Source organism: Poecilia reticulata, chromosome 16 (assembly GCF_904066995.2).
Source record: "Poecilia reticulata chromosome 16, P_reticulata-male-v2, whole genome shotgun sequence".
NCBI lineage: Eukaryota > Metazoa > Chordata > Actinopteri > Cyprinodontiformes > Poeciliidae > Poecilia > Poecilia reticulata.
Window position 1 is genome coordinate 5,343,597 of NC_088845.1, and position 17,984 is coordinate 5,361,580.

Consider the following 17,984-nt stretch of genomic DNA (forward strand, 5'->3'; position numbering starts at 1 on the left):
ATATTCTATTTTGAACTCTTCAAGTGGCATATTTAGCTTCCCTTGATTAATCAATTCTCCTGTTCAGCACCTTTTGTTATCCAGCTATTAAGAAACTAGAGTAGCTCTTTGTTGAATTGATAATTCAAGTAGAAAGAGCTGAAATTGTTAGATATATTATCGTTAGAAGTATTTTTTTTATCTACAAATGAGCAAGCGTAGACTAAAGGAATGCTATTTTATTGCGATTAAGGAAGTAAAATGCAAAGAAAGTAACATTTTATTATTTGCATCTTTTAATGTATTTCTAGCAGAGCTGCAGCTAGCAGTTATTTTAGTAATTAATTATATCGATTATTCTGATGATTAATCAATTAATTGGATAAAAACATTCTAGAGGCTTTTTTATTTAACCTCTTGGTTTTTATATTCAGTATTATACATATATTAAAATATGCAAATAAACTATTAAATTTCTTTTTCAGATAAGAAAAAAACATTTTGTTGCTCATTACGCAATAGCATTTTATTTTTTTAGTGCATTTTTGCCAGATGAAGCCAAAAATAGGCCACTTCACGCGTTTTGGGTAAAACATATTTACACACAAAGGTGTTTTTACCTCAAATGCAAAATGGATACATTTTTTGTACAGTTATGACTTAATTACTGCTATCAATATGTTTTTATTTAAGTAAATTACCTTTTTCAGTCTGTATACTCCAGTTAACAATTAATCAATTACAAAATCAGTTGATGGGTTAGTTCAGTAACCGATTAATTTGATTAATTAATTGGATTAATCACGACTATTCACCATTAATCGCGATTAATCACAATCCAATTAATTGTTTCAGCCCTAATTTCTCATATTGTGTAAAAAGGCTTAAATGAATAATCTGCAGACAGTGCGCAGTGTGTTTTTCATCCAATTAATCATCACACTAATCACTAGTTGCAGCCCTAATTCACACCTCCTTGTATCAATAGGTTTAAAAATATCTTAATTGCTCATTTACCATGTGGGGATTGAATCATAAATGCTCTTAAATTATTATTTTTAGTAATGTGATCAAAACTAAGCTGTGAAGAACATCCCAGATGACCAGCCGCTCTCTGTGTCTGGCAGCTCAGAAACCTGCAAACCTTTGGGCTAATGCAGCGCCGGGGGAAAACATGCAGGGCTCTGCAGCAGATCTAGCAGCTCAGCTTGTTCTGATCACTGACCTTTTTGTTAATAAGTCCATTCCCTCGGTCACAACACCAAATGGCTGCACAGATTGCTCTTGCAGAAGCACCCGAGAGGCTGAGAGGGCTGTTTGTAATTATGGTGGAGTTGACTTTCATGGAAGCCTTTAAAATTAAAAAATATTAACATCCTGCTTGTGGCTAATTCAGCTCATGAATTGTAAGACGCTGGAGTTTTGTCTCTAAGGCATTTTGGTGGGGGTTTTCTGCCTGAAGATTCCTGGTCTGTAAACCATTTAACATATCTGCACAAATACCAGCTTGTTTTACTCTAGGAAAGAAAATGTGTGTAATTACTCACTGACAGAAGCAGGTTGTTACTGCTTTCATCTTTCTGCAGGAAGAAGAAAAATCTACTGTGTGCTCATTAATCATGATTTAGACCTAGAGAGCGCAGAAAAGTATCTGCCTCCTCACTTAGTTCTCCTGTTTTTGCTCTTTAGTCGCACCTAAATGTCTCAGACCCACAAATAAATGACAACCTCAGTTGACACCAAATACAACTTCCTTAAAGGGGAAGTATTATGCAAAATTTACTTTTTTTTAGCGTTGGGTTGTTTTTGAAGAGGAAATGACATGGGTATTTCCTTGATTTCTTTTCTAGCAATCCAATTATAGCCCCACAAACACAAATACCACTCTTTGAAAGCCTGACCATTTGTATCATTTAGTTAACTGCTTTTCATCAATTCAATAATTAATCAATTGACATTTCACCATTTTTAAAGCGGGTGAACTATGAGTAAACTTGAGCTTGACACATAGCATCATCCTTGTAAGCGGTCTTCAACATTTGAATGGTTTCCGATGCTTTTTTTCCCCGAGCAGGAAGCAAAGCTTCAGCCGCACGCTGCTCATCGAACTCCTCCATGAAGAAAAATGACGGCTGGACAAAACGGCTCTTACAAGAAAATTCACTGCGGGTAGACAAAACCTTCTACATCAACGCCGCTTGGCACACTGATTGAGAAGGCGTGGTTGAACAAATACCTAGCGGCAGAATTGTGTACTACGAAAACTGCGCGTGCAGCAGCGTCATTCTGGAAACTTTTGGGTTACCCCCTCGTATTGATAATTATTGATTAGTTTTTTGTTTTAAATATCGGAAATACTGCCAAACTGGTGTCACGACATTTCCTGTTTTACCAGTTTTCATTCCACGCTGTTTTTTGTTTAAGCCGTTATGAGGAACAGTGGGGAAATTTTAAACTGCGGTTACACCAGTTACTCAGCAAGTTGTTGCTAGGCAACCACAGAGTGAGCGAGTTGCTAGGGAACCAGAGTGAGTGAGTTGGTTGATTCCACCAACCTTACTTAGCCAACCTAAAGCCTTTCTTCTGCCTACATCTCCCAGAATGCTGTGCGGTTCTGGATCGGAGTTCAGAGAATTATTAATATATTGAATATTCTATCAAATGTATTATCTACTAATATTGATATTATCTCTGTTGTGATATATTGATTTACCACGCCGCCCTACGCTCGTACTTTGTTTTTGTTTGTATTTCGTGAAGAAGGAAGTTGCGCTCATGTTTTCTTCTGAGGTTTTTGTGTCGTTTCCTTCAGTGGTTCTTGGTGTAGCGCCACCAGAGGTGAGGACTGGAACAGGTTTCTAAATTAGTTTGATACAGTGCAGTGAGAAAGCAAAACACGGCAGCTGAAAGTGAAACAAATGTTGCAATTTTGGTCCCAAATCGAACCAAATCTACCAGACTATCAAATGAGGTGAAATTCTATTATTTCTATTACGTCACAATGAATAAAACATGAACAGTTTCAGGTTTCAAGTGCTTTTTTACCAGTTTTATTTTTTTTATTTATTTATTTATTTGTTTGGTTTGATAAGTGAGACTTTTGGAGTTGTGCTTTCTTCATGCTAGCAGTGTGTATTTTTTCTTTTTTTTATGGTAATGATGTGTGTTAAATGATTAAATCCCGGGCTGGAGGCCCGCTGCATCAGACGCTGGAAGCTTTCAGCTGCAGAGGAAAATGCTTACCGCAGTAAAATCTGTTGTAACTCCAAGTTGCAAAAGAAGCGCAGAGGATAACGCACAGATCCTCTGCTCTATTTACAGCTCGACTTTAAACCTCACTGAATGCAAACTTCCTCAATAAAAGCCCGCTTCTTTAAACTCTATTACAACACATTCTGCCTCAGTTCAATACACCCTGCTCTTTAGATTGACTGAGCCCAGCATGCAGCGTTTATGGGAATGAAATTGTGTTATTCCCTTTGGCTGAGGAAGCATGAATCCACCTCCTCAACCATTTCCCTGGAAGCTGGATGAACTTTCCGGGCTGTAATTGCGGTATTCATTGTGCTGTTTAACAGCGAAAGGCCTGATTATAAAACAAACCGTGTCATTTCAGAGCATAAGACGAGGGAACAGAGGAAGGAGGTGTCACCTCAGCTGTTGGGCTGCACATTAATTGGTCTTGGGGCTTTTTCACGGCTGGGGGAGAAGAAGATTGCTTCATTAAAGTTCCTCTTGTGATGGCCGCAGCCGCCGCACTGATCTGAGCCGAGCGACTGCGCTCTCAGGAAGATGGAAAGAAAGCTGCAGGGAGCGAACTGGAAGTGCAAATAATGCAGATAATGGCTTGATTTGTGCTTACAAGCTGCAGAACGTACTGATCCGCTGTATGTTTTATTTATCAGGGTGCAGTGTTTTACTCTGGCAGCTATTTACTCACTATGAACAGCTAGCTGTGCGACATGAATTGATGAGGATTTATCAATACCGATTCCATTATCGATCTCGCTTATCAATTCTCATTGAGTTGGGAAATAAACTCGTAAATTAAAAATATGCACCATGTTGTATTCGATTGAAACAAAATTAAAACTTAAAAAGCAATAAGAATCTCTCTGTTAAATGAATATTTAACATGAAATGCAACTTTCAGCACCGCAAAACAAAACCATACAAAGTAATTTTGGTCTAGTTTCAAGTGCAAACTTGAGTTAAGTTAACTTAGAAGTAAATTTTTAGTAAAACATAGAGGCTTGTTTTAAGTAATATCCCAAACCAAATTTGAAACACAATTTGAACAATATTATTGTTTATCGCAATGACTTCAATTTATTATCCGGCAAAATTTGTTGTCGTGAAAGGTCTAGCTGCCAAAATGATCCTAAGTTAATCGGTACGAAGGTAACTGGTAGTAAGCATCTCATTTTTTGTTACAAACACACATTGATAGTCAAATCAAAGATTTATGTGCGTAAATTCTAATGGGAGCGCTGTCGCTGCATGAAAACATGTGCTGCAGTAACTGCGGTATTTACATCGAAGCACCTTTTTATGCTATTGTTTATTTTTAAGCTTTTTTCTGAAGGTAGATTTCACAAGCCAATGTCATTCAAGTCTTTACTCAACCATTTTATATGAACAAAATCCATCCAACAGCTTTCACACTCGCATCCTCATTCTTCCTCTGCCTTGGACTTTAACGTTGATTTCTCCGTTGTTTTCTGCAAATACCCTTACAGATCTGATGGACGACTCTGAGAATTTTCTTGCCTGTCGTCTTTGCCTCATTGTTGGGGGATGAGGCAAAAATGACTGGTAACGCATTGAGTTCCACTACCTCTAACATTATATTGTTTGTTTGTCGGAGGTTTGCTGTACTTCCACATGGCAGCGGAGCTGGTGTCATGTCAATTGCAGAGAAACATTAGCTGATGTCAAAACTGCAGCTAAACTCTCATAAAAACACCATTTATCTCCGCTGAAGACTGGTGTGTTGATGGTAAAAAAAATAAAAAAAATTTCTGCCATTTGCTGCTTCTTTGTCATCTCTGTTGGGTTTGTGTAGTTTCATTTTCACTTTGTATCTCAGCATTTCTAAATTAAATTATCTTTCCCCCTAAAGACATTAAATTCAGTCTTTTTCTCTGCAAATTTGATCACAGGGAATGAATTCATCCAACCTCGTGACTGCGTCTCTGCCATCGATTTAACCTGATCCGTGTTGTCTGGGGGAATTGGTTCAGGGTGACAGTAACGCTGAGATGTGTCGGCGATGCGGCGGAGATTAGATAAAGGTTATCTTTTGGAGATCGGGCTGACAATAAAATAAGACGGCGTGGATGATTAAACGAGCGAAGGACCTTTCAGTCTGGGATACAGTACTGCATCTGGGAAAGGAAAGGTCATTTTAATATAAATGGAAATTATTACTGCTGTCTGTGATTATGGAGCATGACACGGGTAATTTAGAGACTGGAGGTAAAAAAAATAACCATATATGACAATGTAAGCCTGTTAAACAACTTTGGTGTGACATAAAATGACTTGCTTCCCTTACACACACATTGTATAAAGCTGGCTGCACAAAATGATTCTGCTGCACATAGTTGAAAAATCAATCTTTTTTTTTTATCTTTCATTCACCACAAAGCAAGTTTCACAAATATAGTCACAATATCAAAACTTAAGAGATGAGTAAATAAATAAAACTCTATTTTCCAGGGAAAGATTACAGTGTTGGAAATATAAAACTTATTACTTATAAAACACAAAATTTAAATTTCAAGCTTAGAGTTATGCATAGTGATTAATCGTGGTTATCCACACTGCTAGTGTGATTAATCTGACTAAAGTTTTTAATTTATTGATAGCACTATAAAAAATAACTTTAATATTAAGTGTCTATTATAAGAGAGGGTGGTTTTATTGAGCTTGGTCTCTAAAAATAAAATTGGATTGTCGAACCAAATTTGCCATCATAAACTAAATTGTTTGGTTTTGCGAATGAAAGAGGCTTTTTTATTTTACATTTTAAATGTTTTATCCATCCCATCATGTAGGGTGAAAATATAAGTACTTCTATCTAGGGCTGAAACGATTAATCAGATGAATCAATGATTGAAACAACTGTCAACTAATTTTAGGAAACGATTAATCGTTAACTGGAGTATACAGACTCAAACGAGGCCATTTGCTGAAAAAACCTATTCAGCAGTAATTAAGCCAAATCTGTACAAAACAATTATGCATTTTGCATTTAAGATGGGAAAACATAGGTCTGTAAATATGTTTTAGCTAAAACTCCTCAAGTGGCAATAAAATGTTTTTAAATTAAAAATGGGAATTACATATTTGATTTGCATCTTTTAATATATTTCTACAAAAAGCTTAAGTGGTTCAATGAAAAAATCTGTTGAGTGCACAATTTTTTAAAAATCCGATTAATCGATAGAATAACCGATAACCCGATTAATCGTTGGTTGCATCCGTGATTCTAGATGAAGATAACAGACGTCAGAGGAAGGAGCAGAGGCGCAGAGAAAGGGGAGCAGTGTGTGTTTGTGGTTAAGCTCTATTTTTGGTGCTCCGCTGTGGAGGAGCCAGCCCAGCTGTCGAAGTGGTTTCCTGCATGAGTGTAATCTCAGAGGACAGGGCCGTGGTGAGATTCTCACAGACACCCGCGCTCTAATGCATCCCCGACCCCTGAAACAAATGACCCAAATACTGGCTGAATGAAGGCATTCGGCTGACATTCGGCTGCACATGGAGCTCCATTTACACAGAGGTTATTGTCTTTTTGTTTTGAGCCGAAACCAAAGTCTTTAGTCTGCACTAATCCAGCTCATGGTGTCATGGATTTGTGAAGAAAGGAAAGCTGATGGATAATAATCATCAGTCTCCTTCAGATGGTAGATAAGCGTTGTTTGTTTTTCTTTGGTGTTTGTTTGACTTTGGATAGATTTTTGACTTTCAACACAGCAGAAAAAAGGACAATGTATAGGACAGTAAGTCCTGTACACTGAAGAGCCTTTATCGTATCGTTTATTACTTATCGTGATAAATTTCTTGTCATGATGAGAATTTTAATGTATTCTTATACATTTTACATCATGGCTAAAAAAAAAAGAAGCTGAAATCTTTATTTTTTTCACAAGAGACTCAAATATCAGTAGATTGTAAATTACGATGTAGGAGCAAGCATTTATCGTATCGTTTATCATTTATCGTAATAAATTTGTTGTCATAAGAATTTCAATTTATCGTGATAAATTTCAGTTCAGGTGAAAAAACTAAATACATTTTTTATTATTCACAATATCAATAATGTTTTTGTACTTCCATTTTGGTCTCAACTTTTTCTAAAAGCAGCCTTGGTGCTTAAATAAAACTACTCCGCCTGTTACCTAGCAACCCCAGCTGGTTTTTCTGCTGCATGCATTGGACAATGGCTGCTGGAAAAGATAAGTGTTTTGTTGTTGACTTGCCATCCAGAAACTACTTGGTGCATTCTTGTTGGTTTGGCAGGAGGCTCCACTTCTGCTTTTCAAATATATGTAGTTGTATAACTGTTTGCAGCCATTTCCATGTGTGAGTGGAAATGTTGATTTTTTTTGGGTGTGTGGCCAGCAGCAGCTTATTTGGATTTAAAGTGACCAGACGCCCTAAAACGGCTAACTCTGAAAGGAGCTCAAAATAAGATTAAAATCTCATTTTCTAAGAATGATTTTGTGCAAAACGTGCAATGAACATGCCTTGTAAAAGCCCACACATCTATCCTAACCTGTTCAGGAAGCATAACAGGTCACCTTTAATTTTTTCTATGGGATGTTGTGTAATATATGAACAACAAAGTATCTCATAATTATGGCTAAAATAATTATCCGGCACTAAACAGTAAAACATAACAAAACCTGGAGGCAGATAATTGGCCTGTGATTAATCATCCGATGAATCATTGCAGCCCTAATAATAATCGTTGCCGTTTTGGCAGGAGGAGTGAATACTTTCAGAATACACTGTAAATTTGTAATTTAGAAGAAATGAGTGACTTTGAGAAAAGAAGGCGTCCATCAGAGTTTTATCTCCAGGAATCCTGACCTTAAATCTTTTCCAAACATTTAGAAGGGCTGACATTTGCTCTATTTGTTCGCCTCTCCCTAAACTGTGAGCCGAGTGGGAGGCCGTTGGGGCGTTAATGAGCTCTGAACCAGCTGCAACAAATCAACAGCCGGCCGCGTCTCTGAGCAACAGTCGGCGATGGCGTGAACGCTCACTTACTGACTCGGCGTTTACGCTCAGCCCCTGTGTGGCTGAGATTCCCTGCAGCAGTCGGGACGTCTCCATCTTTTCGCTGCATGTAAGTTTTAGTGGCGTTTCCGTTGTTTATTGGTGCTAAATGTTTTAACTTCTGGCTGCGATTTGCATACGACCATTTCAAGACGGCAAAACTGAGTCACTAGCAGTAGTTCAGGGTTGAACAAAAATGTGGTTAGTTTGTGATTTTTAAAAAGGTGGCAGCATAGAGCTGGGCTGGAGAGCTTTTTGTCATTTTTAGCAAATTAAATTAGTGTTTCAAAACGGCTATCTGTATTTATTAAGTACATTTCTGGTCAGATATTGGAATTTGTTTTCAAAACATTCAAGAAGAAACGATTAAAGGCAATAGATGAGTGGTAGATAATACATATTTAAGTTGATTTGGGGTTTTTTTTCATCGAAGACGCAGCAAAAATACAAAATTATTCCAAGAATCTTTGGTCCATTTTTATGTGAAAATTTTAGTTTTGTCAAGTAGCTTTTCATAGAGATAAAGGAACTTGTTTTAAGTAAATAATGCTTTAATATTGATTTTTTTTTTTAAATGCTAGTTCCACTGGCATATTATTTCACTTTACACATTTTTCCATGTTATAAGTGTATTAACCTGCCAGTGGAAATCGTATTTACTTAAATCAAGCCCCTTTACCTCACTGAAAAGTTACTTATAAGTTAGTTTTGTTTTATTTCAAGTTTACTAAGATATTTGTACTATAAACCAGGCAGAAACTACTTAGTAATGTTCTGTTTTTTGTGGATTTAGAAGCATTTCAGAGGCGCCCCGTCTGATCTAGTTTAACCGATTTCAGCGCCTGATGCTGCCTTGCCTGTCGTCACACGCTGAAGCTGTGGTGTCTTTCCAAAGTTTGGTTTCTTCTTCTTATCTGTAGTCATGGCGGCGTGCCACCAGCTTCATTCGCTGCAGCTGTATTCTTCCTGCTCTTGAACGTCTCACAGTATGTAATGTGGTATGTGGGGAGTGGCCGACGGCACTGCAGAGGTTAGCGAGCAGGTTTCATGCATCGGTGCCGCAGGGAGACTTTGCAGCACTTTACAAGCCACATGCGTCAACCATGATGGCGGCTTTTACAGGGAAGTATTTTGTGAAATCTGCTTTTTTTTAGCTTTACATGATGTTGTATTGTGATTCCCTCATCAAAAATGTATCTGGAGCGTTACTTTGATTCTTCCATGCATCTTGGAGAAAAATGCTTTAATCTCCATGGCAACCATTCAGCTGTACAAAACGAGTTGTTGAACCTAGCTCCGCCTTCAAGACGAAGCTCTTCTTCTGAACTGCAGGTTCCAAGCAGCACCTCCCCTGCTCCTTCAGACTAGCCAGCAGAAATTAGCGAATACCTGGTGGAACTGAGCATCAGTTAGGCTCATTATAGGAGCTACTTCTCGGGGAATGCTGGTTAAACTGGTTTTAAAGAGTTAAAGAAGGAGCCATGTTGTGACAATTCCTGAAAGCGGAGCTTCAGAAAGAGCAGAAGCTTCTTAAAGAGACATTTCAAGGTGTTTCATCAAGTTATTTTTGATATATTTTTACTTGATTGTGCTACAAAATGACGCTATGCGGATGGAAAACACAATGCTGCCCCTTTAAAAGTACTAATACTGGCAAGGCCTTGCAGTGTTGGTGCATTTAAGGTATTCACATCCCTTAAACTTTTCTAAAACAATGTTTCAAACAATAGAATATCAGTGTATTCTGTTGCTACAGAACAGCTGCTCAGTTGATGATTGATTGTTGGATAAATACGGGACAGTTCTGGAAGAAGCTGCAAAATGATGAAATATTTCGAAAACGTTGAATGCCTTTCCTAAAATCAGAATAAAAATACATTGGAGTTTGTCCTTGTAACTTAAAGTATAAAAATAAAAGTTCAGAGTCAGATGTGTTTGGTCATCAAACTTGGCGGCGTCCTGAATGTGAAGTCTGTGAAACGTTTGGTCAGGTTGAGATAAATCCAAGTCGTGCTCAGCCTCCTGCACCATCGTTTGTCTAAACCCAGCAGATACGGCCGACAGGAACAGCCTCCCGCTGCGAGCTGCATGCGTGAAATAGCAACTCCTGATAACAGCCGAACCTCATCCTCTCTCTATTGTCCAGCATCTATGTGTGAAAACGGCTTCGGAGTTTCAGGGACAATAACAGCTGCTTTCATGTTTATCTCAGATGGGTAAAATACTCTGGAAATGAATAAAAACCACAACCAATTAGACTCAATTCATTCTAAGAAGTTTAGTTTCAGTGTCTAATATGTGGAAAGTCATCAGGTATCAGAATAACAGGTAGTTTTTATTTTTAAAGGTGACGTATTATAGCTCTTTGAACAGGTTAGGAATGATCTACTGGCCTATACAAAACATGTTTGTTAAATTTTTTTTTATAATGAGATCGTATTCTGATCAGCGCTGCCTGTTTTGAGAGAGCTTCTTGTTTCTTTAAATCCAAATAATGACTGCGCCCCTCCAACTCAAAAAGATGCGCAATTATACAACCTTGCATCTTTGAAAAGCAGAAGTGGAGCCTCCTGCAAAACCAACAATAACACAGCAGTTGGTTTCTGAATAGTAAATCAACAACTGTAAAATTCTGTCGTAAAGTTGACCTGGATTCAAAGTCCAAGCCAAGATGGCCGCTCTAGGCGTCCTGACACCAGTCATTGGTGAAAGTATAATCTAGATTTTCTAAAAATTAAATCTTCAAAAAACAAAATTTGGTTTAATCGATCCAGATCCACGACGTCTTTAATCTGCATCGACCCAAAAAGTATCCAAACATCTTCGGTTGCTGAGGAGGAAAAATGGCCTCCCTCTGCTGGAACCAGCAGAATCATGTAGGAACACGAACACCAGGAGCAGTTCATGGTGCGGTTTGCTCTTACTTTATGATGTTATGACAGGCTCAAACTGCTGGCTATCAGATGTCAACATGGGCCCGCAAATCCTTTCATTCGGAGGTTCGTTTCCTTTGCTGCGCTCAGATGTTTCTCTCCGTCTGGATGACATGCGGCAGCGCTTGTTTGGAGGAAAAACTAAACATGCAATTATGGAGTTTATTTGGCAACTGTTCAAACAGAGTTCTGTTCTGCCAAAACAAATTAAATCTGTGATGTAAAGATCTCGTTATCCAAATAAACTTTCTAAACTCTGTGTTCTCGCTGTGTTCTTGGCTCAGACGTCTTTCCTCAGGCTTATGTTCACACATGTGTAGTGGAAAAGAGAGGGAACCTCCCATCAATACTAAGGTTTTTATGCAACACTTAAATCTACAACTGTTTACACTTATTTTTATTTAATAAATATTAAGTTTTGCTTGGAAAACTAAGTTTGTAGAATCACCTTTAGCTTTAAAACCTGAAAAAAGTCAATATTACTTTGCAAAAACACAAAATTACCAGGTATTTTTGTCTTGTTTCTAGTGAAAATATCTTTGTACACTTGAAATAAGACAAAACTAATTTGCAAGTAACTTTTCAGCAAAATATAAGAGCTTGTTTTCGTCAATAATGTCTTAATATTGATGGAAAAAGTATGAATTCTCTTAACATGAGAAATGTGTTGTTACAAGTGAACTAATCTGCCGGTGGAGCTAGTACTTTTTAAATCAATATTAAGGAATTATTTACTTAAAACAGCTGCTACATCTTCCTGAAAAGCTACTCCTAACTTATAAGACAAAACTTAAGAAAATATCTTTTTATTATCTTAAATTAAAAATATATACATATTTTGTACAGATTTGGCTCCTCTGAGTATGTTTTTTCAGAAAATTGCTTTTTTTTTTTGTCTGTACACCGATTAATAATTAATCCATCACTAAATTAGTTGATGATTATTTAACTGGGTTTATTGTGATTGTGATTATTCCCGATTAATCGTTTTCGTCTTAATCGCCTGGTGTTTTCTGCTGCTTGTGTTTCAGGATGGATCTCGATAACATGACCCAGAATATTTAAGAGCAGTGGTCCCCCAAACGTTTTTCCTGTGAGGGCCACATAACTTTTCCCTTCTCTGGTTGGGGCCGGAGTCAGTTTGTAACAGAAAAAGTGTTACACGTTTATCACCTGCGCTGCCGGAAATTGTTGACGGGGGTGGGGGGTTGAAGATTGAAACTGCTCAGCAGGGGGGAGGGGGACGCGTTTCTCGATTGATTTTTACCCAGAAAGCACATGGGCAAAAACCGTTAGTGAAACTGTCACTGGGACTGACTAGTATATATTTCATTGAGGGAAACTTGGAATGTTGCGTTCATAATAAACACGTGTGTTCATCTGCTCTACCGCTAGCAAACAACCGTACTGATTAAATAACATAAAAGTCAAGCAGTTCCCTAAAAGTCCAACAGATGGCAGCAATGCACCATGCAAAACAAAACACCCACAGTTTATGGGACACACTTCCTGCTAAAGAGCCCCCTGGTGGTTGAAGAAAAATCCACATATAAACTGGAAAATACAATATATGAAAAAGATCTGAGTGCTCTCTGGTATTATTGGGGGAGCCGGACCAAATGTGGGGCCGTAGTTTGGGGACCACTGATTTAAAGTGTTGTTCTTTTAAAGTAGATTAAATTGTAACCCATCTAAACAGGGAGATGTCTAATTCCTCATCACAGAGGGCCATTTGTTGCCAGACGGTCTCATTCATGAAATATCATTACTGGTTTCAGTGAAACGGGAACCGCGGCTGAAAGCAGCCCAGTGTGTCCACACATCTGGCCACAGGCGACTCTCCGACATGAACACCAGGCGTTGTAGTTACCCGACGTCGGAGGGATTATTTATTGTCTCGGTGTTTTTCTGGCTTTACACCAGATCAAGGTCTCATCACAAACTACAGGATGGGGGCATTAATTACTCATCATATGTAGCAGATGTGGTGTTCAGCTTCACAAAACCTTAATATTCTGTGGTTTCAGTGTCATGATTTAGTAGCCAGGCAGCTTTTTAACTACTTATTGTTTTCTGTGTTGTTGTTAGACCTGCTGCAGAATGCAACCACAAGACATTATCAATAACCGCAATAATCTAACTTTAGTTGTATTGTTTTTATCTTCAAAGTGTGGTTCTGGTGCCTGAATTTTGTTGTGGTACAAACCTTGTTCCTGGTTTCATCTTTCTACAAATCTTCATCATTGTCCTGTCAGGAGACATTTTGTCCACACAGATCTCTGTTGGGTCTCTTTTCTCATTAATATTAACTCATGTCTTGTTTCGATTTCGCAGCGCCGGCCCCAAAGGAGACAACATCTATGAGTGGAGGTCGACCATCTTGGGCCCTCCGGGCTCCGTGTACGAGGGAGGAGTCTTCTTCCTGGACATCGCCTTCACACCCGACTACCCATTCAAACCCCCCAAGGTCAGTGGACACGTCCTTCTGTTTTCAATTAAATTAAACAATTTAAACTTATGATCTCCAGTCAGTCAAAGCGGATGAGTTTTGTTGTTCTTGTTTTCCTTTCCACTGTCACCACATACACTGCTGCAAAGTCGGTGACTCAATGACATTTTTTACCATTTTGCATAATAAGCTGACCTTAAATGTATTGTATCGTCTATATATGATGGAATTGACAGAAATGCTCAATATAACTGGAGCCTATTAGTTATTTATTAAAGGTGACCTGTTATGCTTCCTTGAGCTGGTTGGGACTATACACAACATGTTCATTACATCTTTGCACAAAATCATTCTTATATAATGAGATTTTAGACTTATTATACAAGACTAAAATCTCATTATCGTTTGTAATGTTTTGCTATTCTTAAATGATCGCTGTGGTAGATTAGCTACCGCTGCTATTAGCTAAACTAACACAGCAGGGGTTGATTATCTAATTTAAACACCTGCTCTACTGGTGATCTGTCAGAGTTGTTGTTTAGGTTGCTTTCTTTTATTTTATAACTGCACTGAAAACCAGCTAATTCCACAGCACATCCTAATTAAGGTTGTCAAAGTCAAGCTAGCATAGCTGAACTACTTCCCTCTCCCACGTTTCTTTTTTCTTAATTAAAACTTTTTTCTGTCCTTATCTTATTGTCGTAGTGTTGACAATTGGTACTAAAGCACTGAGTAACTTCTTTTAAATATCAGGCATACATTTAATCTTTAGCGCATTATATTGATAATTTAACAGCTAAAACCAATGGTAGTCATTATCTCCAAAGTGGTGCTGGAAAAGCTTGAAAAGTGCTTGAATTTTACCGAGGGAAGATTAACGAACTCTGGTTGTAGAGAATCTACAATGTGTGAATCTGTTCGGTTTATGTTTGTAGCTTTTTGACACAGTTTCTATTAGCAAATCAAACTCTGTTTATTCTGAACACATTCGCCGTCTGGGAAAGTCTCGTAGATATTTTTGGTGCGGCAAAAAAAAACCTGTCCGGAGGTTTTCCACGCACACGCGCGCGCTCTCACACACACACACACACACACACACACCTCCTTTTCTGTCTTTGTGCTGTGAAACCAGCAGCTCCGTGTTTGACAGAAGACTCAAACAAATCCACAGGCTCCGACCCAGCTTTCTGTGGCCAGAGGGATTGAGTGTTCCCGCCCCCTTCAGTACCTCTTACCCCATCCAGCACACTGTGATCTGCAGCCAAACCCCCCTTCAAACACACACACACACACACACACACACACAAAGCGTTAGGTGTGGCGCAGCCACAGACACCTTCACTGCAGAAATGAATGTGTAGTTTGGTTTTAAAACGAGGAATCTAGAGTCTTTTTCTTGGGGTGGCGGGGGTTTGGATGGAGGTTTTCCTCAGGGTCAGGAGGTCAGATCCTGATTTCTGTGGGAGGTCATTAGCTGGTTGAGCTGTCAGGAAGGAGTGTGTTGTCCTTATGATTCACCGCTGGAGCCCGCGCCGTCACAGGAGGCTGTTTACTTTTACAAGTGGAAGAACTAATTGACACTTGGGTGCTGGAGTCCAGTTTTTCTTAACAGAGCTCATATTGTTGAGGTGTCGTGCTTTTTAGAACGCGCTGCCCTCTGGTGGTCAGGTTTTTAAAAGCACCAGATTTAGTAATGCTCTGGTGCAGAATTTAAAGGTGACCCATTATGCTTCCTTGAACAGGTCAGAACAGGTCTATACAGAACATGCTCATTGCATTTATTACACTAAATCATTCTTAGATAATGAGATTTAATTTTTATTCTGTTTAGGCTCCTTTCAAAATGAGCTGCTTTATAGCCCATTGTCACTTTAAATCCAAATAATCTGCTGCTGGCCCCATCTCAACATGTACACTCACACTTGAAAATGACTGAAAACAGATGCTCAAATATGCAACTCTACATCTTTGAAAAGCAGAAATAGAGCCTCATGCACAACTGACAAGAATGCAGCAAGTAGAGTTCAGCTGGGGTTGCTAGGCAGCAGGCTGGGCTTTGCTGGAGTTGCTAGGTGCCTTAGTCCCTGCTGATTTGATTTGGTTTTTGAAACTGATGTTTTTGACAAATGGCAAAATGTTGGCAAATGCTTTTTAGTGTCTTGAAATGATTTGAGTGTTTATTTAAGTGCTTGGACTGTTTTTAGGAGCAATAGGAACTGAAATGGAGGAACAAAAATGTGCAAAATGTGAATTTTGTGTAAACCAACAAGGATGCAGCAAGTAGTTCAGCGGTAAAACACTGGTCTTTTCCAGCAGCTGATGTACAGCGATAAAATTACCTGACCAAACATTCTAGAGCTCTGCTTGGGTTGCTAGGTAACGGGGCCAGGCTTGGCTGGGGTTGCTAGGTAACGGGGCCGTGCCTTAGGAAGGTTTTTGAAACGGCAAATTTTCCAGACTCCAAAAAATACATATTTATTGCCAAAAAACGATCGGATGTTTGTTATTTTTTGTCTTCTTAAGCGTCAAATTAAAGCATGAAGCCATGCAAAATGTGAATTTTGCATAATCCCTTTAAAAGAAATCCCAGATTTAAGTCCTGATAAAATACAGTCGTTTAAAGATCTGTAAATTTGTCGGCTACATTGACGAACGGTGCAAACGGCCCTCAGTGGAGCTCTCAATCAGCCTTTACAGCAGCGCTGATGCTGGAAAGTCAGCGGTAATGTGAAGAAGCTGAGAGAGCTTTAAGACGTCCCCAATGTCTCACTTATTACTGCTGCCAATGAAAACAAAGCCCTTAACCTGACAAACTGCCAGGAACATGTCACAAAATGTTGCTTAGCATTTCCTGCCCGTTGTGTTTTTCTACGTTTTACATTTCATTGATAAATTTAATTGCTGTTCTAAAACTAATTTATTTCTCCTGTTATTTCAGAACTTCACAATGGAAGAATAATAAGATGACCTCTTTTTAGTATGACTTCACAACAAAGACGCATTAAAAAATTTTTTTTTTTGATTAACTTATTTGACAGGGACAATGAAGATGTATGTAAATGTGCCAGAATTGGCCAAAAGGTAATTTTTCCATCTGTTATCCATGGACTGATATGAGTAATTTGACTTCCTACAACAAATATTCTATGAAACGAGATTAAATGACTTAATTTTGTCAATAAATACAAAACAAAGTACAATGCAATTGTCTTAAAAACCATTAAATCGAAGAAAAAGTTTTAAATGTATTTTTTGTTTCATTAATTTAAGCTGTAACTACCCTAATACTATCATTTTCTTATGCCAGCTGTCATTAAGTTGAAGATGCAATCTGAACACAGTTATTTTGTAATGCACTGCCTAAAATTCAATACATTTTTATCATATTGTCTTTTATTTGCTGCTGGTATTTTTGCACCTTCTGCAAATCTGGTTTCTATTTATCTGGGAAATCTTTAATTTTAGGTGATTTCTGCCTTTTATTGAATCACCATTAGCTTTTAAGTGCAATAAATCAACATTTTTCTACAGTACAGCTCAAATAAAATGAGACGTACACAGTCTTATTTATTTAACTTTGTATTATTTCTAATGCAGATATGTTGACTTTACAAAGTGATGTGTTATGGAAAATTCATATTTTACATGTTTTTTCTATTTCTATTTGGGTCTCGGCTGCTTCTAAAAACAGCAACCCCTAGCAACCCCAGTGAGGCCCAGCCCGTTACCTAGCAACCCCAGTGAGGCCCAGCCCGCTACCTAGCAGCCCCAGTTAGGCCCAGCCCGCTACCTAGCAACCCCAGTGAGGCCCAGCCCGCTACCTAGCAACCCCAGGGAGGCCCAGCCCGTTACCTAGCAACCCCAGTGAGGCCCCGCCCGTTACCTAGGAACCCCAATGGAACTCCAGGACTTTTGGTCATCTAGTTTTACTCCCATACGCCCTCATTATAGAAGAAGGATTTCATGCCAACAAGTGTAACGGCCATGTTTTGTATAGGCCATAAAATATCCTGACCTGTTCAAGGAAGCATAATAAGTGATTTTTAAAAATATTTTCTTCACACCAGCGTTAATTTTTCTGTTTGTTTTTTTGTCTGCAGGTAACGTTTCGCACGAGGATCTATCACTGCAACATCAACAGTCAGGGAGTGATCTGTCTGGACATCCTGAAGGACAACTGGAGCCCCGCCCTCACCATCTCCAAGGTGCTGCTGTCCATCTGCTCCCTGCTCACAGACTGCAACCCAGGTAACGCCACCCTCTGGATGCTAAAGTTGAAGTTGATTCATTTTCAATGCGATCTTTCAGACTGCTTTCACAAAACAAACTTGTGACGA

At 38.6% G+C, this 17,984-nt stretch overlaps 1 protein-coding gene across 1 annotated transcript in view; it reads left to right on the forward strand.

The window, feature by feature from the left end:
* LOC103477709 (ubiquitin-conjugating enzyme E2 E2) overlaps positions 1-17,984 on the forward strand; it is a 43,463-nt gene that overhangs the window by 20,101 nt on the left and 5,378 nt on the right. Inside the window, exons 4-5 of the mRNA XM_008430993.3 lie at positions 13,533-13,665; positions 17,748-17,895. Coding sequence (XP_008429215.1) covers positions 13,533-13,665; positions 17,748-17,895 — 281 coding nt within the window. The remainder of the gene's footprint in view (positions 1-13,532; positions 13,666-17,747; positions 17,896-17,984) is intronic.